This window comes from Cololabis saira, chromosome 3, assembly GCF_033807715.1.
Source record: "Cololabis saira isolate AMF1-May2022 chromosome 3, fColSai1.1, whole genome shotgun sequence".
In the NCBI taxonomy this organism is placed as follows: domain Eukaryota; kingdom Metazoa; phylum Chordata; class Actinopteri; order Beloniformes; family Belonidae; genus Cololabis; species Cololabis saira.
The window spans coordinates 35,913,002-35,935,569 of record NC_084589.1 but is presented as its reverse complement, the minus strand read 5'-3'; the positions used below and the strand labels follow the sequence as shown (position 1 = coordinate 35,935,569).

Genomic DNA, 22,568 nt, shown 5'->3' with positions numbered 1-22,568 from the left:
TGCTGTTCACATTTGCAATTTTTTTGCAAGGAACACGGGCCGGTCTACCCGGTGGCATGTTACAACGCCCCCTCCTACACTAAAGAGCCTCTCCCATGGGGCACTTGTCGCAGGTATTGAGAGGTATTTCCATCAATCATTAATATGGTATCAATCATTAATATGTGTGCAGACAAGGTAAAAAAAAAAAAAAAAAAGTGAAAAATTAAAAAAAAAAAGTGAAAAATCGATTTTACGAGTTTTACGTTTTAACATTGTTCTAATTACATAATCGCGATTGCGATTTAAAATCAATTAATCGAACAGCCCTAGTTACTATCCAACACTGGTCGTTCTAACCTCGTCTCTGCGTGAACACGGCCTCAGAGGATCAATGTTCCCCACATTGATCCGACATTGGTTTTAAGTTCAACATCTCCGCTCATGAGTGGGAGGGGCAACGGGGGCATCGCGGGGCTTCAGTGTCCTTTGGCAGGGGTTCAGTCCAACCTGTCGTGTGGATTACTGACTCCTACTATGGCCGTCCAAACAAATCTGCTGAACGTTGCACTCTAGTGTTCTGTTCAGATCAACGTTATCGATCAGCTGCAGCACATCAAGTGGAGTTCACCAACCGGGGGGGGGAAGGTGGCAGACAGCCTGAAGGGTGTCAGTCAGACTGAAGGATGAGTCTTAGAGTCTTAGATTTTTAGAGTCTTAGATTTCCTTCAGCAGATGATTGTTTTGTCAGATTTGATGCAGCAGCTGCGTCTTCATGAGCAGATCCAAGTACCAGCTGAGTCGTGTCGATATGAGCTGGAGTCTTTCCCTCCTTAATGAAGCCATCGGAGATGCAGCGGCCGACGGCCCCCATTCACCCTCCGTAGTAATCCTTTCACCACGAAACTGACCCCCGTCAGGACCAAGAGTCCGTTACAGATCAACAGGTGACGGCGGCTCAGATTAGAGGCCACATCAATGCCTCCCAGAGCTCCGGCAGCGCCGACATGTCAAAGGAAACGGTGCGAATCAGGTCATTAACGGCGGAGCTGCTGCGAGAAAAACCACTAATGAGGGGAACCGAGAAAAGAGCAACGAGGAACTGACTTTAGAGGAGTGGAAACCTGCCGCTGCGACCTGAACGGAGCTTAATGGGACCATCGCCGAGCCAAAGCCTCCCTGTGGCCGCCGTTTGACCGCTAAAACAACAGGACATCACATGACCAGAGACCAAAATCCTGCATTAAACACTTCTGTTTATCCAGGAAGGTAACAGCAGTCATGGCGGGAGGAGAGTTCCTGAATCCATTTTATTATCTTGTTTACAACATTAATACTTGACTGAAACTGCAGGAAATCAACTTTTCACAGAGACCACAGTGCTCAGGAGGAAAAAGAGAGGGATGGATGGATGGATGGACGGACGGACGGACGGACGGACGGACGGACGGTTTTATCGTACCGTCTTCAAACATGGCTCCTATTTTCAGAAACATACAGCTGCTTCTCTCCTGGTCGACCAGCGACACTCGCGGTCAGTCTGACCTCGTACCTGAATTACAGTCGATTTCATTTCCTTAAAATAATTATCTGTTAGCTAGAACAGTAAGTCTCGTCTCTGTCGAGGCCGTAAATCAATAAGTGTGTGTTTACTAGACCGTGACCCGGGCAGCGCGCCACCCGGGTCTGTAGCCACCTCTGCTGATTCATATTTCAAGCCTCCGCTGCGCTGCCAGCTCTATAAAAACGCTACAGAGAAATCAGCAAAAAAGAACAGTGGCACGCGGCATCAATCACGGCTGATTTTATTGGCCTGCATCTCCTTCAGCGGAGCGGAGCGGAGACGGAGACGGCCACGGCGACCCTGATGAGAGCACGGCCGGAGCCTGAACACCAGCTGCTCAAACCCCAGCAGCGACCCGCGAGCAGCCGAGGGACGCAAACCGCCTGACCTAAAAACATTTACACTCGCTCACTCTCAATTCAAAGGTTTTACATAAAAATCTCTTTGGGGTATGACATCAGCAGTATTGAGGCCATTCTCAAACTATCTAGAACTCAAACAAGATATTTGTTTTGATCAGGTCCATTTTATCTGCAATACGATATTTATAGTTTTGTTTTCATCAAACAGTTGAGGCTTTAGGAGAGATGAGGACGATGGTTTCAGCCCGTGAACCCTTCAAAGCGTTGTTTGACCTGCTGCTGATGTCTCATTTATCAGCTGACCGCTCTGGGAGCCCTTTCAGAACCGGGCAAGACAACAACATAAAAGAAAGAGGAGCCGGCGGGGCGATTCACCGGAACACAAAAGGACAAAGCCGAACGGGGAAATCAGAAATCAGCCATCGCAGGTCGCCGCAAGGTGTGACAAGGACGGTTGACAAGGGCGGGACCAACGTCTGGGACAAACGTCTGAGACAAACGTCTGGGACAAACGTCTGGGACAAATGACTGAGACCGATGTCTGAGACTGACGTCCGAGACCGACATTTGGGACCAACAACTGAGACCAACGTCTGAGACCAACGTCTGGGACAAACGTCTGGGACAAACGTCCGAGACCAACATCCGAGACCAACGTCTGAGACCAACGTCTGAGACCAACGTCTGAGACCAACGTCTGGGACAAACGTCTGGGACAAACGTCCGAGACCAACATCAGAGACCAACATCCGACACCAACGTCCGAGACCAACATCTGGGACCAACGACTGAAACCAACATCTGGGACCAACGTCTGAGGCCAAAGTCGGAAACCAACAACTGAAACCAACGTCTGGGACCAAAGTCTGGGACCAACGTCTGAGACTGACATTCGAGACAAACGTCCGAGGCGACGTTTGATAGAAACGTCTGGGGCCGAAGTCTAAGACCCACATCCGAGATCAACAATTTCAAACGATGGATTACAGAGTCCATCAAAATCCAGAAGCGGGCAGGCGATGCCATCACTTGGGACGAGGGGGGTGTTACTCTCTTGCCTATCTGGGACTCCATCCTCCATACTCCGACCGGCGGTGTTGGGGTGTCGAGGTGGTGGTCCGGGAGACGGGGCTCCCGGACCGGTCGGCTGATAAATGACACATCAGCACCTCGGACAGTTCACCGCTGAGACCGTTGCAGGTATGAAACTTCTCTCCTGAAACCTCAGTTTTCTGGTGAAATTAAAACTATAAACATTTAAGGTATTTGCCAATATTCCTGAGAATGGACGTCTGAGCCAGTTCAGATAAATCAAAGAAAAAAGCAGCTTCATCTCAGACTGCAGTGGTGGAGGTGGTGGAGGGTAGTGGAGGGGCAGTTATCGAGGAGACCATGAACTCCTCCGTATACCAGAACGTTCTAGTCAAACATTAGGTCATCTGTCCGACAGCTTGTTTGGAGTCGGGTCACAGCGTTGCAGCCGTCCAGAGACTTGGATGTTTAAGATCTTAGTGAGGAAGCTGTACAGTTAAAACGGATAAAGACGCTCCATCTAAGCTGTCCTTCGCCGAGGCCAGACATTGTTCAAACTGGTAGTTGAGCGTCGAGACAAAGCTCTTCACGACGGCTGAGCATCTCGCCATCGTCAAACCTTTGGACGCCCTCATGAGATGTATCGAGGTTGGTCTCAGTACCCCCTCTACCAACACAACCCCTACATCCTCTACTTCTACCAATACAATCGCATGAAAAGAAAAGTTATTTCCCAAACCGGCGTAGCCTCGCCGTGTTGCCTGGAGTCTCTTCCTGGTCTTACAGTACACTCTCAAACTAGGAAGGAAAGGCTTTGGATTACATTTGGATTTGGATTACTGTTCAGTTGTTTGGTCTGCTGCATCAAACAGTCTTCTAAAAAAACTACAAGTGACTTAAAACAAGGCTGCAAGACTTGTTCTTGGTTGTTCTCCAAGAACAAGTGTTGCATGAACGTCTCTCTTGGCTGAGGGTTGAGGATAGGATATCTACTAATGTACTTACATAGTTCCATAGAACTATTAACACTCAGACTCCTAAATTTCTCTATAATAATAAGTTATTGTTCAAATATTCATTCATATAACACTGGAGGGGCGAATAGTGGTGGGATTATGTTCCCCTTACCTAAGTCTGACTCTGTGAAGAGGACAGTACTTTATAGATCAGTTGCATATTGGAACAACATTCCAGGTGAGATTCGTGACATCAAAAGAATTTGAAACGAAGACTAAGAATGTATTTGTCATCACCCTAACATCATTTAGCGTATCTGATTGAGTGAGGTCAATACATCAAATTATATATGATTTGTATGATATTTTTCTTTATTTCTTCTTTGTAATTTTTTTTTTTTTATGTACTGAATGAATTGAGATTGTATGTTTGATTTTGTATTTTATTGTCTGGACCCCAGGAAGACTAGCTTTCGTTTTGGCGTCAGCTAATGGGGATCCTTTTAAATAAACAAATAAAGGCCCCGAAAAACTAGAATATGGTCATGCAGCCTGTAAAACTGCATTCCCAGAAGTCCTTGGAGTCCTCATCGGTACTCCAAGTCCCCGGTCTTGTTCTGGCCACTCCTGAGGAAAGGGGTTGCGTCCATCTCGGGTGGAGAAGTTCAAGCACTTCAGAGTCGAGCCGAGCCGTCTTCAGTGGTCATTTGATGAGCTGCACACTAGGGGTGGGCAAAAATATTGATAAGGCAATATATCGCGATACATAGTCTCCCGATACGATATCGATATTCAATGTATGTATCGCGATATATTGCCGTATCAATATTTTTGCCCACCCCTAGCTGCACTTTATTTTGTGATTTCAGTGTGGGTGAGACACTGCATTTTATTTTTGTCATTTTAAGTCAGGGGCAAGTAGCTGTACTGTATTTTTGTGATTTCAGTGTGGGTGAGACACTGCATTTTATTTTGAGTATTTTGTATCTAAGAATAATGCACACACTGCACTTTTCATTGTGTTTCAGTGTGTTTTTTCATGCAAATATGTTGCATAATTAAAATGGAAAGTTTGAATTACATTGTTTTGACTCAGTCTGTCCAATGCATTATCACTATCATCTGATGTACATATATACAACTTGGATTTTAAGATGTGTAATGCATTTTTAAATTTTTCGGTGAACTATGTAGAATATCGCGATATATCGCATAATCAGGATATCGCAATTTGTATCGTATCGTGGCTCAAGTATCATGATGCGTATCGTATCGTGAGGTCCTTCCCAATACCTACCCCTACTGCACACCCCCCCAACTTCTTAGAAAGCCAGATGCAGCCCCCTGGATACCCCTCAAGGAAACCTGGAGGATGAGCAGGCTCCTCTGCTGCCTACGTGGCGTTGAAACGTCGAGGGTGATGGGGACGATAACTACCTTCAATTTCATGCTCTTGTTTCTGCAGTTCTGGTTTTAGTGCTCCAATTAGATCCCCGTTTGAAAATTACTTATTGCATCGATACAGAAGAAGACCATTATTACTCCGGTCTAAATTAAAAAATCTGTAGCTGGGCAATGGAATGTGAGAATTATATAACCCTGGTTCATTACCCAAATCTCATTATGTGGATGTCTCCGTGAAGCGGAGGACTATTCAGCCCCGGCTGCTAACAAGCCCTCGCAGACCGTCGGAGGTGTGGAGATCATCTCTGGCATTTGCCTTCCGCTTCCTCCACCTCCTCCACCTCCGCCACCCTGCGACCCATCCAGCGCACCATCAATTATTCAGCTGTGAACTTCAACGGCTGTTTGTTCCAGGATGCTGGCGCTGTGTTAACGGTCCTCGTGGTGCCACACCGCCGGTGCCGAGGCGGCTATTAGCAGAGACTCGGGCTGAGAGCGATGCAGCGGAAGCTCAGGCGGTGCAACGTGTTGCTGAGCCGCTTTAATGAGGATACCGTACATGAGCATGTCCACAGTTTGCACAATGGGCATCCTTCAGAATAATAGCCTACTTTCCTGCTGGTAGATTTTGCCCGAGGAGGAGAAGAAAAAAAAAGAATCTCTTTTGAGTGTTTCCTTTTAAACATAATTGCCGGACAGATTATACTCTTCTCCTCTTGCAGGGAACATGTTATTCAGGGATACAATCCAAATCACTTTGAAAATGCTCCGACAAAACATTTTGGTGTAAAATCAGTCAGACCGACTGTTGAGCTTCCCAACATGCAGATATTTATAGATGTGAGGTTTATTCCACAGCTGACGGCGGAAGTCAGATCCCCCAGACTTCGGTCACGGAGTATTTCAGGATTTATTTTGTGTGTTCTTTATCCAGTTTTGCTTCTCGTATGAGATAATTCACACTTTACTGGCAGTGTTATTGGCGAAACCATCATTTTAAGGAGCACAAAGGGTGTGCTATAAAAATAGTTTGTGTGGCAATAAAAAGCACTAACTTGGATGCAGCGTTGTGTTGAAATTATCCTGCAGCAGCATAATTCATTATCCCCTGCAGCATCTCAATAATGAGAGAGATATATCATGTACTAGAATCACGGAGGAGCCAGTTTTGCAAAGAAGTAAATCCTGTTTCCGAAGGTTTCAGATGCTCAGCAGGAGCGGCTTTACTGGGCTTTTCTGTTTACACCGTGTCATAACCAGGAATTGTCATTTCACGCATTAATCAAGGTTAAAAACTGCCGTGTATGTTTGTTAAAGTTCAAGCACAGGAGACGGGACTTGCAAGGTCTCGTGGATTCAGGGTTGCAGGAACTCTGCCGGATGGCCGGCTCTGTCTGATTTAAGATGGGGCGTAATTTCCCCGCCCACCAAACATCAGCAAACTTCTGCTGCTCTCCAAGGAACGTGTGTCTTTCAGCCGGAACTTTGTGCTCGTACACTTCGCTGAGGCTTCTGCTATTCTTTCCCAGATGCCTCCAGAGACTGTGTTCTGGGAAAGTTCACACTTTTTGGTTTCCCTGAAGACCAGCCGTCTGCAGCACAGTGCATTCATGCGTTTTACCGCGCTAGCAATGGAGTGGCACGAATTGATTTGCTCGTAATGCTTCAACAAGAACATTTACGTGATGTTTGGAAAAAAATGTAATTACCGTTAAATTTTTTATATTTAATAATGGCCAAGTCCCAATTATCCGCCTGGTGTAGCGTAATATTCTTTATATTAAACATCCCAAATAAACGCGGGTCCAATATTGTTTTTCTGGTTGCCGAAAAAATATTCTACCATGTGCGAATATAGCTGAGCTAAACACAAACAAATAACCTTAAACAAACTGAAAAGTGTGCGACTATTTAATTTAGTTTTAGAGTGACCTCAGTGATGACGTGTTATGAAGTTGAAAGACAGAGGCGTTCAGCACCACGGAGAGCAACACGGCTTCTCCCAAGAAATATGATGTTCAGTTTAAGTTAAATAGTTTGATATGCAAAATAGCGGAGAAGCAGCAGCCACAATAAAAGAGCAAAACCAAACTCGTAGACGTAGCTACAGAAAACAGCAAGAGCGAGAGGTTGGAGGTGGAGGGAGAGAAAAGCTAGAGGCTAAAGTCGTAGCTTGGATACCTCCCAAGCGTGTGAGGATGATATGAGTAATGGGAAAAAGTTGTATCAGTCCTCCAGGAAGACCAGCGTGGTCATGTTGTAGCCCGTTGTGGTGCTGATGCAGCACCGGTACGCGTCCCACACGAGGAGGCGGTGCCCAAAGTTCAATTGTTCCACCAGTCGTTGCAGCCGGTCTGCGGTCAGCACATCGTTCATCCAACCGTTTCCTGATGATCGACACACAATTAATAAAGACAGGTCCCAAATAATTGCCTGTTGATTTGGGAAATTTAAGCAAATAAACACCTTTATTTGCTTTTTTACGGTACTGTAACAGTTTTAAAGTCCATCCTTAGTCCAACTGAAATCTAACTAACCCAGACTTCTCATAGGCTGACTTCTCATAGTTTGACTTCTCATAATCCAACCTCTAATAGTCCAACCTCTAATAGTCCGACCTCTAATAGTCCGACCTCTAATAGTCCGACCTCTAATAGTCCGACCTCTAATAGTTGGACTTCTCGGACGTTTGACTCCTCATAGTTCGACTTCTCATAGTCCGACCTCTCATAGTCGGACTAACACGCCCAGATAATGTGGTTGAGGTCGAGCTGCTCTGCTAGTAAATGTTTGGGCAGGAACAGACACACCCACCAGGACACACCCACCCTGCACGTCCTCAGACAGGAAGTACGGCATGTGTAGAGATGTAACTCTCCAGCGTTTGCCAGTTGTCCGGTTTGCCGCCACCAGCTGAACCAAAGACTCATCTGTTGTTTCAGGTCGGTTAACAGGTCCGGCCTAGAAGCAGCTTCAGAGCTGTAGCCACAGCTCCACTAAACTACGCATGGAGACGTACTGACTGGTGACGGCTTCACCGTCAAGACAGACTGACAGTCGATGCACGTCCAGTGTCGACAGGCTCCCTGCGATGTTACGTGACTATCAGTCAAAACTGTCTGAGTTTTTGGTTTGACGTGTGTCGGACTGAAAGGGTTTTTAATTGCCAGCAGCAGGCAGAGCGTAACGGGGAACAATTCCAGTCTTTCCAGATCAAGACAGGCTTGAAAGTTGGCAGCGATGGAGTCCAAACTTCGTGAAAACGCCTTTACGGGGCCAGCTTTAGCTCAAACATGGAAAAGCACCAAATGGGACATGTCTTGCCATTAAATGTTGAGCGATAGCCGTTTTTACCCACACTGCAGCAGTTTTCTGATCCAACTTGAACAAAGCAGGGGTCGTAATCTGGTCAGTTGGAGTAATATTCCCTAACAACATTCGGGAGAAATGAAGAAGGGAATATAAGGCTACCAAGTGGACCAGCGCGGTGGCTGGTTCATTTTTGTCAGGTTACAGCGTAGGTTTGTACACGATGGTGGACGTACGTCATCGGTTTGACGTAGTGGCATAAACCAAGATCAGGGGTAGGAGAGCAGGCGATTGTAACGGCCATTTCCGCTTGTCACACTTGGCAAACATAGGACTATCTTGGATCAGGCAGAACCCAGACGTGCCCCAGAGGTGCTTTTCCTTGTGATGGCCTGACTTTGTCCATCTCGAATAATCATGATCGTCTGGAGTTGTGTTCGTCTAGAGCGGGGGGGGGCAGTTCTGGTCCTCGGGGGCCTCCGTCCTGCAGGTTTTAGATGTTTCCTGCATCATCAAGCCTGATTCTCATCAAATGTCATCACCAAAGGTCTGTTAATGACAGTCACTTCCATCAGGGTGTGTTGATGTACTGAAACGTCCAGGAAAGTGGCCCTCCAGGACCAGGACCAGGACCACCCACCCCAAGCTGCAGGGGAACCCAACAGTAAAACAGACCTGCTTTAAACTTATCCTGAATTTGAAAATGGTACAATGAGAAGATATAAGTTGTAGGTGAGAAGGTTTTCCCCCCGTTTTTGCTTCCTGTCAAGCAGCGACACATTGCTTAGTCGGCGGGATGGGAGCACGTTTACTTCTCCTCTGAGGTTTTTCTTCTAGGCCGATGCGGGATATCGTTTTAAAAAACAAATGTATTCTGCTTTCGTCCAGGTCGACATGTTTACTGCAGGAGTATTATATATTCGCTTACTGTCATCAGCGAAGCTCAGAAGATGTGTGGAAGCGAGAATAAATCATAGTTTATGAGCTCAGTCATTGTTCTGAGGGGTCGGAGGAAGTTTCTGAGCCAACCCTGAATGCAGCAGCGCGAGAACAGCATGGTGGGTTGAATATGACTGCAGTGACGAGGCTGCACGACCCTCTGGAGGGACGGCCACCACCCAGGTGAGGTCTGAGGTGTGTTCGGACCGTAGTTAGGGAACGGTCTGAGTAGCAGCGATGAGGTCACATGTTCCGGTCTGGACTTTGTCAGCTATTTATTGACTTTAAGATGATGTCTGAAGTGTTTTCTGACGTGTCGGATTTCTGCGAGTTTTCTTCCGGAAGAGGAAGTGGAGAGGTTGGCGCTCCACTCTGGTGTAGTTGGGGATAAGTTTGAGTAACAGCAATGAGGTCACATGCTTCCGGTCTGGACTGCAGCTCCTACTGGAACTACGTGCACAACGTCTGATGTCGGTCAGAAACACAGATCCCCAAACTCCCAACAAGCTTTGAGAGGTTTCTTTTCCACAATGACGAGTCCAGAATTTCAGACATACACGTCGGAGCCAGGATCGGATCTTAAGTGTGAAATCCAAGATTGTATGCCGACGTCTCTGGGACGACTGTAAAAGTGATCCAGCTAAAGCTGGAAAAATGCTTTTTTGCATCATCACAACCAAATTCATCCAATCAAGGCCGTTTTTAATCTTGTTTTGATCTCAAAGGTTTATGGGATATATTGCTGTTTCCATTACTCCAAACAATCAAGGCCACTCTCACCTCACGATGTAGTTAGCTGAAGTCCCAGAATAAAGTCTTGCATCATAGAGTTTGTAAGATTCCAATACTCACACAAATAAATCAATACTTTGTCGGCTGTTTATTGACCTCACGATGATGTCTGGGGTAATAATTCATCATCGCAACACTTCAGCCAAGTCCAGCAACACGGAGAAGCCGTTGTGAGAGGGAATGATGACATCACAGAGCAGTAAAAGGTCTTACATCCCGCTCTCTTTGAATGTATCGCATCATGAAATGCTAATACAGATGGATATGAGGATTGAAGTGAAGATGATGCAGAAAAACCCCCCCTTTCCTTGGGTTCGGGGCGGCCGTCTCCATCACGTATCTGGATGGAAACAGCGTTGATGCTGCAGCTGAGGATTAACAGCCGTTTCAATCAGCTTTGGTAGTTAAAGAGTTTTCGTTTGAAAACTGACCAGAGGACGGAGCTCAAATCCTCTGTGACGTAGACCTATCTGCTGAAGTTTAATTCACTCTACACCACAACTCTCTCTCTCTCACTCGTTTCCGTCGCTCTGATTGGTCGTAGCGCTGACCACCTGCGTGCCACGGCGGCTCGATAAGCAACCGCTGGGACGGGGATTGGGATGCCCCACGGATCGTTCCTGGGCCCCTACATCTTCCCAGACTTGGCTCTAGTCCATCAGGCTCCGTTTACGTACAGTAGCTCAGAGATGGAAACCCAGCAAGCGAAGCGTCGCCCATGGGTGGGAAAGTGCCGTACGTGGAAGGAATCACTGTTTCTCTTTTCTTTTATTAACTTTTGATTTTGGTATCGATGATGTGAAGATATTAAAAATGCTGATTGTTAAAAGATAAACATGTGGAAGTCGTGCTTTTGATTTTTTCTGAAAAATTGTGACCTTTTTTTGAGGAAAAGAGAGTTTTTCTCACATTAGAGATGCAGAGATGCTCTTTACTTTACTTTTCAGAAACTAGAGGCTGTTGTATGTCGATGAAACTGAGAAACCACACACACACACACACACACACACACACACACCAGACAGGCAGGAGCATTAACCTTTCTCCTGCTGAGGAGGCAGTAAGTGGGTGGTGGTGGCACATGGAGAGCAGATCCGTGAGGGGGTCAGCAGCGGGAGTCGGGTGGAGGTTTCTATTCCTGGAAACGACGTTCGCTGCTTTGTTAATTTCTGTGTCTGTTGAGTCCGTCTGCAACATGTGCATATTTTTATTCTGGTCAGTAAGTTGTGGTTCGTGATGCAGCTCGGTGATGCAGCTCGGTGATGCAGCTCGGTGATGCAGCTCGGTGATGCAGCTCGGTGATGCAGCTCGGTGATGCAGCTCGGTGATGCAGCTCGGTGATTGTCTCCGAACCGACTGACGGAGGAGGGGGACGGAGGTGAGGGATGAAACCTTCCTGCAGCTTGTGTGCGTTTACTTTGGTCCAGACTGAGAACGTTGGCTCCAGCTCAGTTTTACACTTCTCCCTCCTCCAAACGTGTCCGTACAGAGACGAGAGCATCACTGATGAGTTCGGTTTCCATTGAAACGATAGGACTGCAATTATCTCCAGACGCGAGGAGTCAGATGAGACGGGCTGAAATGCTTCCTCACTAATGAGATAAATTACTTCCAGTCTTCTCAGCCGTATTCGGAGTTAAACAATAACGTCCCTTATGCGCTGAGCTGGTTGGAATCAGAGAGAACACTGTCTGTAATATCTGTAGCCGGTGTTTGGGGTCTTGTTTCTTACAGACGGTAAACATTTAATTGGACGAGCTGCTGGTAAGAGTTTGCTCTTCTGCCCCGAGGCCAGAGTCTTCCGGCTGGTGGAGGGACTGAGAGCTGCTCGTTAACCGCTGCTGAGGTCAGGGCGCTCCCCGGGCCGCTGCTGCCCCCCAATGGCGAAACGGCGCACTGCGTCTTCATGATCAGCACAATTAATACTATTATTGATCCAAATAAGATCTGTGTGATCTGGAAACAAGGTTTTAACGTGGTTTTGATTCCTAAAAACGCACCAGGAGGACTGAGGAGGCTGCATGAGCTGCATCCTGCAGAAACGCTTTCAGCATTTTCTACATTTCAGAACAGAATTGCGTGTTTTACACTAATAAAGCGCGTTAATTCAATTAATTAATTACACTGCTAATTAACGCGATATGAAAATTAACGCAATTAATTATGAGTGGCAAAATGCGTGAGCATTTGAAATTTGGCCCATTGAGGGACCCGTAGGCCACTACTTCCCTCCTGCTGCTAGTCAAACAAAGCAGGGTGACAGACATGGACGCGACTCAGGGGAGCGAGGCCAGCAAATCTTTGCTAGGGCCTTTGAACGGCAGGTTTATGTATAAAAAGAAAGAAGACGGGACTATCAACGAGAACGCAGTGATTTGTACATTTTGTAAAAAAGAATTTTCCTCTCACCGGAGCTGCTCCAGCCTGAATTATCATTTAAACGCTAAACATGTCCGGACAAGTTCCACTGCAAATGTTACAGGTACTACTACTTGAAATGCTGTATTGAGTCAGCTTTAGTTTTAATTTTGAATTGAGTCTGCTTAAGTGCCTATTTGAGACTCAGCCGTATTTTATTTCTGAATTTTATTTATTTAACTGTATTTGTATTGCATTTTTGAATAATGCACCTGGCCTAATTGGTTTGTTGATGTGCTTGAGCTTTTTCTTTTGAATTTTATTTATGAAACACACTTTGACCAATAAAAATGTGGATTTCAAATCTTCCCTTCTTAGTGTATTCAATTGATTAGTCATGCACTTCAATTTTGTAATGTCTTAGAATTCAAAATCTTTATTTGGGGACCTTTAGCAGATATGAGATTAAAATGCTTTGTTTTGAACAAGCAGATTCCTTCTTCAAGAGTAAACTATTTTCTCAGTTATTCAAAGTCTGACTATTAAATCCTGCTGCTGTTAAATCCGGTCTCATCCTCCAAGAGTTCTGCCATTTTCTCCCCTGTGTTTTTATTTAATTCCTTGTCACACGGTTGATGTACAGTACTTTCTGAACACCTTATAAGTTATTGCAACCATCACCGGGTCACATGGGTGAGAGAAATCTGCTCAGAAATAGAAAGAGGTGTGACACGTCTGTCGTGTTTCCTGTTGCCGATTGTCATGAGTTACAGCTCGGTTGTTCAGGTGTTCAGGTGTCGGCGGAGAGGCTGATGCAGAGGATGTTTTTGTGATATGTCTCTGTCTTCTGCTGCCGTCCCGGGATTATAAACGAACCAGAACCCGTCATTAGACGGATCACTGTTGAATCAAGTGTGTTGATGAAAGCTGCACCTGAATTCTCCAGGACGGTGGTCCGTGAGGAAACACTGCTGTTAATGTGGAACGACCAGGTTTTAGGGGGTAGGCACCAGAACCACAATGTTCACTAAGACTAGAGAACTAGAGAACCTTTCCAGGAAGTGATCAGCAGATGTTAACTAGTGTTTTGATTTGCAGAGATGGACACATGTGGTACAGTTCTACCTGTTGCTGAATAAAAGAGTTAAAGCTTTAGATGTCTTAGTTTTATTTATATAGCGTCTATTACAGCATTAGTTGTCTGCAGGATCCAAAACATGACCCCTCATAAATTATAACATAAACAGTGGCAGGTAAAAACTCCCCTTTAAGAGGGAAGAAACCTGGACCAGGACCTGGATCATAAGGGGGGACCTTCCTGTAATAATTGCTTGGAGGTCATGTTCTGGATCTCTGGAAACAACCTAGAGACTTCTGTCGTAATAGACGCTATATGAATAAAACTGAACTGAATTGAACTGAAAAAGCTGAAGTGTCAGACGTTGCAGTTCATCGACTAACCAGCAAAATGTCCAACTTTACAGCTGAATTAAACTACTTACAGGCTGGTTAAATACAAATAAATTAATGATTTTGGTGTCCATAGCTGGACTTCACATCCCTGACATCTACAGATGACAGTCCTGAATGATTCACAATGGTTTAGTTACGAATCAACTGGTTCTGGATTCACAAAACTCTTTATTGCTTTTAGATTTAACTGCTGCTTTTGATCGGATCTATCCTTTCATCCTGTCTTGAGCAGTTTGAGGGCATTAAATGTGCCGCTCTTGCTTGGTCCGAGTCGTACTTGAGTGACAAGAGCTTTTCTGTGTGTGAAGTTTCATCTCCTGTGGCCCCTCCCTCTTGTGGGATACCTCAAGGGTCCATTTTGGGCCCACTACTGTTTTCTTGTATATGCTGCCGTTGCGGTCGGTGTTTTGGGAATATGATCCGTCCTTGCATTGTTTTGTGAACGATATTCAGATTTATCTGCAAATACGGTCATCCTGAGAACGTAAAAACACTTGGGGGAAACTGAAGAGAGGAAGAGTTGAAGATGAGTTCACAGATCAAACTGGCTCTTAGGAAATCATGAAGAGAGTCAGAGGAAGTTTTGACCAAGTCAAAGTGGATTATATAACAAGATTTGGGTGTTTTTTTGTAGTTTATTCTTTGAGCGAGAGCGACGTCAGCAGGAAGACGATAGATCTCAGAGTGATGTGCGTGGTGGTGGTCAACAATCAGCTGACGAGCTAAAAACACTCGGGGACCCTGTTAGTGACGGTTTGCATGGGGTCAGACTTTGATTGACATGCAGTGGGCGTGTCCCTGTCGGCCTGCACATGGCTGCCCTCTCAATGAAGGAATCCGGTCTTCAGAACCAACGGGTCACATGACGGAAGCTCGGCCCCTTGTTACAGATAAATATTCTGTGTCTGTTGTGATACCCACTAGTTCTTTTTACTTTATTTCCATAAAGCACCACTTTGGTAGTTTTTAAGTGTGAGATATGAACTTTAGCCTTGACCTTTGGTCAATGTCAGCTGTGGCCTCTGTAGTCCACCTACTAAGAGTGTATCACTGACTACGTTTACATGCAGTCAAAATTCGAGTTATTGCTAATATTCCGGTTACTGAAACATTCTAAATATTCCGTTTACATGCGTGAGCTAACAGGGTTATCCCTGTATACATGGTAATTAATCATTTGGGATATCTGGATCAAACCAGTGACGCACGGAGGACGTGATGACGCAATTCCCGTCATTTCCGCTTCTTCTTTCTGTATTCAAATTCAAAACAAATCCTGCTTCGCTCAACTTTTCACTCACCTTCTTTTAAATCTTGCTATCCCGGTACTTTCTACCGTTTACAAATGCCAAAATGTTCATATCCTTCATTACATTTATGAAGTGATTAGTCTCCTCCTCACTCCAAAAGTGTGGCGTGGTCTTGCGTTTCCCCGTGCTTATAAGAACTTCCTGGACTCAAAAGACCAGGATTCCTTGCGAACAGAGCATGCGCAGAAAACAAATTCATGTTCCGTTTGATCGGGATATTCCGTTTGGCGTTTACATGACCGAATATTCAGGTTTTAAAAGGAGTAACCCAGGGGTCATATTCGGGTTCTTAAAAACCGGAATATGAGCAAATTCGGGTTATTCAAAGGGGTTATTGGTGTTTACATGGTCGTTCAAATTTGGGTTATTGCCAATATTCGGGTTTTAAAAGGGTTATTGAGTGCATGTAAACGCAGTCTATGATACATGCATAAAGACTCAGCGAAACGCACGGATGACATCCGCCATCCCCCACCCCCACCCCTCCGGTGACCTGATGCAGCTTTCCACGGCGGTTGTGGTCACACTGCCAGCGAAGGCTCAGACTCCGAGTCAGAAAACTCAGTCCACTGGAGCTCCAGTACCGTCATTCACCATGGCAACACAGAGTTAAAGTGATTCCTATTTTCAGTACAATCAAACGAACACAAGCATATATTCAGAGAGAGGTGCAACATGGCCGCTACAGCAATGGAGAGCTGACGTTGGAAACTGCAGAGCGAGTGAAAGACGACAAATTCAAATACTTAACGAACATTTCATGCGAAAGATAAATGACTGAGGTGTATTTTTGTTCTCATTTTGGCGCAATATTAGAGGAAAATAACCAAATAAACGTATAGATAAAAGATTCAAATAAAATAATTCAAACTCCTTGTTCTGAGCGACTGATGTTGTCAATGTTAAACCATGTTAATCAGGCTCTTTAACGACTTTGTGGCTGCTAGAAGAATAAAACTGGATCGTTTATAGGAGTGAGTTGAGGGGGCGGGGCTTATGAGTGGGTTACTTTGTTCAGTTTCCACATCGTTATAAATAAAACTGACATTTGCAGGTAAACATCAGCTGATGTGATTAACAACCCAAAGTGTTTTGGATCATATCTGAAAAACACGACCCAACACTCTTTAAAAAATCTGATTTGACCGCTTTAAAATCTGCTCGGATCATTAATATACTCTTCTGACACAAATGTGACGTCATCGTTCAGACGTCTGTAACATGTTCGTTATATGATCGATTATCTGATCAAATCTAACTGGTTTAAGCTTCATGAAGCGGATGAGAAAGGAAGGACCTCAGAGTTTGTTGAAGTAAACCTGCTCTTTATGTCACAGAGGCAGTTACCATGGTAACAGGCTCCGACAAAGGGGGGGGGGGCAGATTAAAACCAAGTTTTCTGTTTAAGTTTCTGTCAGGTAAATGAGATAAACAGAAGCATTTTCTACATTGTTTATCGTAGTTTGGCTGTAATTATTAAGTTTGGCCTTTTTCATCCAGACTCCAGTCTTCCCCCCCCTCTCACTTGCCCAGGCTGTAAACACACCTGGTTCCACCTCCCTGTTCACTCTCAGGTGTGTTTGTCTCCATTCTGATGATGCTCTCTGTAACTGATCATTCTGCTTCCCTCTACTGCCCCTGTGTGACTCGCTTAGGAATTACATCCAAGTGATTAAAGCTGTTTTAATACATAAAACAAAAGTCAAATTTTATAAAAAAAAAAAATGTTGGGATAAAGGGTTGAAAAAGGGCAGTTCCTGCAGGTTTCCCACCTTTGATGTATTTAGACACTGAAGTCCAGGAGACCCGAGTCCTCACTTTTACACCAATTTGGTTCCAGGGCTGGTGCTAGAGCCGGTTCGCGGTTGGTTCTAAGTAAGAACCGGTTGAGAACCGTTTGCTTTTACACAAGCTGGTGCTGGCCAGCAGCTGGCCAGAGAGAGGCGTCATCACGTTACTGTATACGTCACCATTTCCCGGTACAATTAGCTTAGCTGTTAAATAAATAAAAAATAATAATATAAACCTAATGGAATACTGTAATCCAAGTCTGAATGAGTAGATGCTCCCGGGGAGCTGCGATGCGGAAGCGGGCTGAAGGCTGGAGGAACCACGGATTGAGCGGCGGGGAGGCGTCCCCGCGGGCCGGGAACCCGCCGATGGAGCGGCAGCCTCGCGTCCAAGCCCATCCATTATTAAATAAATGGATGTAATAATAAAAGAGTCTGCTAACTTAACCGCCGTCTTCAACGCTCCATTGTTTAAAAACGGCGCTCTTCCGTGTTTACTTTGCTTTGGTTGTTCAGTAACACCGCCCCCAGCCCTTGACGTAAGCACGTAGCCCCCAACGTAACGTGGTTCTTTACTCTGGACCAGCAAAGAGTTGGTTCTTGTGTAGCACCAGTTTTGAGAGCCAGGAGCCGGTGCTTAGGCTGTGTAAAACCAAAGAACTGGTGCTAAGTCTGGCTCTAGCCCAGAACCAGCCCTGGAACCAGCTTGGTGTAAAAGGGGTGACTGAGACCCAGAAAGTGGACCACATAAGTCCAGGTCTTAGATCTCTGAATGGTCTTCTTGGACCAAGACACATCTCTCATCTCATGAGGCGGCGTTCAGGTTTAATGCTCCTCAACTGTGGAACAAACTCCCAGAATGCATCAGGGCTGCTGAAACTCTCAAGACTGAAAACCTTTTATACTGGTGCATTTCAATAATCTCCCACAATGCACTGCAACCTCTATTTTTTCAGAAAATCAGAAATAAGTTTAATGCCAAGTTTGTTCACACACACAAGGAATTTGTTGTGGGGATTGGTGCAATACAAAGAACAAATATATAATGAAAAGAGAAAAAAAAATGCCATTTGCTTATGATTGTGATTATTTAAAATCCTGTAAATTATGTTTTATTTTATTTATCTTATATATTATTATTATTTATATATATAATAATAATTAATACTTTTAATAATGCCAGATTTATATTTATAATAAGAATAATAATTATTATATAATATATATAATATGATTATTATTATTATATAGTATATAATAACAATAATCATTATTAATATTATTATTTGTGAATCATCCTGTTGTTGAATTGTTCTATATAAATAAACTTGCCTTTCCCAAGATGCTTTGCTAAGGTGATAAAAAGGTAATATAATTTCAGATGGGGTTCTGTTGAAAAGGGATAAAATAAAATAAATGCAAACGCTCTGCTCTCAGGAGAACTTCGGGGTGTTTCATGAAATGTCTTTTTGTTGTTTTAAATGAATCTATACAAAAGGTGTACAGAAATGGCCTTTTTTTTTTAATTCAATTTATTCTTATCAATTGCTCAGCCTTTAAAAAGCAAGGTTTGATGAAGAAGGTGAAGAGTTCTTACCTGTGTAGTTTCTGTCGTCTTGGGAGGAAAACCAGAAAAAAGAGAGAAAAAAGAAAAGATTAGTGAGGTTTTCAGGTGAAGTGGTTCCACATGTCGCCACTAGGTGGCGGCAGAGCTGCAGCTTGTTACCTCCGACTACAAGAAGTTCCACTTACGTAATTACTGAGGTTTGTTGTCAAATATAACAATATATATATATATTAAAATATTTAATAAATGAAGGAAAAACGTAGAATGTGATGAAATAAAAGTCATCAGAGCAAAAACATGATCAAATCTTCTGGTTTTTGGGGGGATTCTTCCAAACCGAGCTTCCTCTCCGGCCCCCGGTCCAACTGTCCTGATAATCCCTCCATCTCTTCTAATACTACCATTCCCATAGCAACATCACCGGTTGCCATGCCGACTGCTCTAATAACCAGCTGGCAGCCTGGTTTCCTCCCGTTTTTGTTTCATCAATGTCCTTCTCCTTTTCTTTTCTTTTCTTCTTAAATCCTCATTTTTATTTGCACCAAACGGTTCCAGCGAGCGGTTCTGCCATCTACCGGGACCGGGGACGCTGCCGGTCCTCAACGAGGCCCACGGAGGTGAGCCCCGGGGCCCCGGGGCCCCAGTCGAGTCTCGTACCTGCCTGCGACCAAAGCACCTCCCTCCGAGGACCGCCGTCTGATTGGACGGGTGATTTGTTGCCTAGCAACCACACTGGAGAGCAGGTGTTTGTAATTATCCTCAGAGCCTGATGCACAGGGAACCGGTCCCGGACCTGAGCGACGGGACTTCGGCTGGTTTAGTACGGCTCCAACAGGAAATGTCGTCTTTATGGTACAGAACTGAACCCGTTTCAGGCCAAACACCTCCGTTTGGACCGGTTCAGAAGTATCTGCAGAGTTAATTGTTCCTGGTTTAGTCCGTTCCCTCGTTACTGTAGGAGCCATGAAGCACTCCGGAAAAAACAATCCTCAAAGACCTCAGACGATCGATCGTTGTCGCTTCACAGCCGTAAATCCAAAGATACAAACTTCTGGAAGTGTCCAAGCACAAGACAGACGGACCGGACTTCACCAGGAGTTCTGGAGGCAGATTCTCCCGCTCCGGGAACGTGGAACGAAGACACCGAGACGGAAGTCTGGAGAAGAACGGGAACAAATGGAGATCCGTCCATCGCTGGGAAGCGGAGTCACATATGGACCTGTAGGTCACCGCTGGTTGATGGGTGGAGGATGAACTCTGACCTCTACAGGTCTAAACTCTGATCAGGTGATCAGAGACGGACTCGAAGACAAAGAAAACACCTGAACACGCAACACATGAACCCAGACACCTGGACACAGACACCTGAACACAGACACCTGAACACGCAACACCTGGACATGACACCTGGACACGGAAGCCTGGATATTCTTCAAGGACCAAGTCGGTCACATGAGCGTTTCAGACTGTTGAAGGCGGAAACTAGACAGGTACTCTGAACTTATACAGGACTGTCTCAGAAAATTAGTATATTGTGATAAAGTTCTTTATTTTCTGTAATGCAATTAAAAAAACAAAAATGTCAATCATTCTGGATTCATTACAAATCAACTGAAATGTTGCAAGCCTTTTATTATTTTAATATTGCTGATTATGGCTTACAGTTTAAGATTAAGATTCCCAGAATATTCAAATTTTTTGAGATAGGATATTTGAGTTTTCTTAAGCTGTAAGCCATGATCAGCAATATTAAAATAATAAAAGGCTTGCAATATTTCAGTTGATTTGTAATGAATCCAGAATGTATGACATTTTTGCATTACAGAAAATAAAGGACTTTATCACAATATTTTAATTTTCTGAGACAGTCCTTCACAGTCACAGGTTCACTCTCCTGACAGGACGTGCGGTCGATGTTCGGTCTGAATCTGGCAGCTTCGTGTTTCTGGTTGCTCGGTAACGGCATCCGGGCCAGCTGTCTGAGTTCTGCTGGTCTTCAGTACCGAGACCAGGTCTGACAAGTCTCTGGCTTCCAGGCGGCAGTACCAGCGGACTCGGAGGAGTCTGGACACGTGGTTGGTCCGGTACATTCTGTACCGGTGGAAACGGCTGCGGGCCGGCGGGAAACCAGACCCGTTCTGACCAGAGAGAACGCGCTCGGTGGGCTGGGATGTGAGCCTGGGACGTTGATCCGGACACTCACACAGGCAGGTGGGCTTGGGGGCGTCCCACTTCCCCAGCTTGGTGCAGTGGCTGCTGTTCCGGCCCTCCAGGATGAAGCCGGCGTGGCAGCTGTAGTGCAGCACCGTCCCCTCCACCGGGGGCCCGGGGGGCCTCGCCGCCACCCGGCCGTTCTCCAGGGACGTCCACACCCGCGGACACAGCAGCACTGGAGACACCACAAGAGGGGGGGAGACGGAGAGGTCCATTAAATGCATCACAACCGGACATTTGGTGGACATAAAGGCTGGATACCCCCCCCCCCCCACGTCTGTGATGTCACAGAACCCCGTAGAACTAAATCCGGTGTAGACTGCACCTTTATTTTAAAAATCTTTTTTATTTCTTGAGGAATTTTTGTTATCCCCATGGAGGCAATTTGTTTTACTGGCAGTCTTTCTCTTACTTCTTGCTTTTATTTCATTAATTTAATTAATCTTTTTGAGGGTAGGCAAATAATAAGCTTTTCGGTCGTACTACGTCCTGTTCTCTGATTGGTTCATCGTTGCCAGCGATAGCCTGAAGTTAGTGTGAGGTTGGAACAACGTTGTATTCCAACATTTGATTATAATTGATTATGATGTAGATTTGAAACGTTGACGTCTAATTACAGTAAATTAACGTTGACTAGATGTTGGATGATGGTTGGTTGCAGCACTACATAATTAGTTATCTAACAATGTCTGACGTTGCAACCCATATCCAACCAATGACCGACTTTCATGTGTCTGAACGGTCCGATCATCAATCAATCGCTACCAAAGTTACTAAAAAATTTTAACAGATGTTTAAGCTCAAGTATTTAACATAAAACTGGACAACAACATTCATACATGAGCGCACTGCCGATTTTTGAGAAAAAATAAGGATTTTAAGCCTCATAGGGCCTGATTTACTAAGATCCTAAATAAAGAGTACTAAATTGCGTGTGCACTGAAAAAGTTTGCACGTGCTGTTGTTGTGTGTTTTGCGGGTGATCAACTAAGATTGCGTGCGCAATTGATAACAGGTGCAAACCTCAGTATTTAAATGAGGTGTTGCGTGTCTTACGGTTTGCGCCATGGAGAGTCTGGATGGAAAGCAGGATAGTCGCAAGCGCAAAATGAGATTTGACGAGTTGGAGTTAGAGATATTAGTGGAAGAGGCAAATAAACACATTCATGAACTACAGCAAATAAATTTAAACATTACCAAAAGAAACGCAATATCGGAGAAAACCTGCGATAGAATAAATGCAGTTGGTAAGACAAAAAGAACGGCAGATGAGGTTAAAAGAAGGTGGCAAGATATAAGGCGAAGAACTAAAGAAAAGTGGCCTTTAATAAAACTTGTGCAACCATTTTTAAAATAGCATGCAGCAGAATAAAGACTCTCTCTCTGCGTATTCTTTGATTTTGGATGTCGCCTCCTTGCCACAATAACAGCAGCAGCAGATTAGCACCTTCCTTTCGAACGTATTAAATACAGACGCAATCACAATACGCGCAATTACTTTCAGGCTTGGTAAATCTCA

General features: G+C 44.8%; 1 protein-coding gene across 2 annotated transcripts in view; it reads right to left on the bottom strand.

Annotated features, from left to right (window-relative positions):
* Window positions 1–22,568, bottom strand: part of gabbr1a (gamma-aminobutyric acid (GABA) B receptor, 1a) — a 163,155-nt gene that overhangs the window by 113,857 nt on the left and 26,730 nt on the right. For both annotated transcript variants that reach the window (XM_061718519.1, XM_061718520.1), the window contains exons 5-6: window positions 21,039–21,224; window positions 18,866–18,883 (exon numbers count right to left, since the gene is read on the bottom strand). In XM_061718519.1, the coding sequence (XP_061574503.1) occupies window positions 18,866–18,883; window positions 21,039–21,224 (204 nt within the window). The remainder of the gene's footprint in view (window positions 1–18,865; window positions 18,884–21,038; window positions 21,225–22,568) is intronic.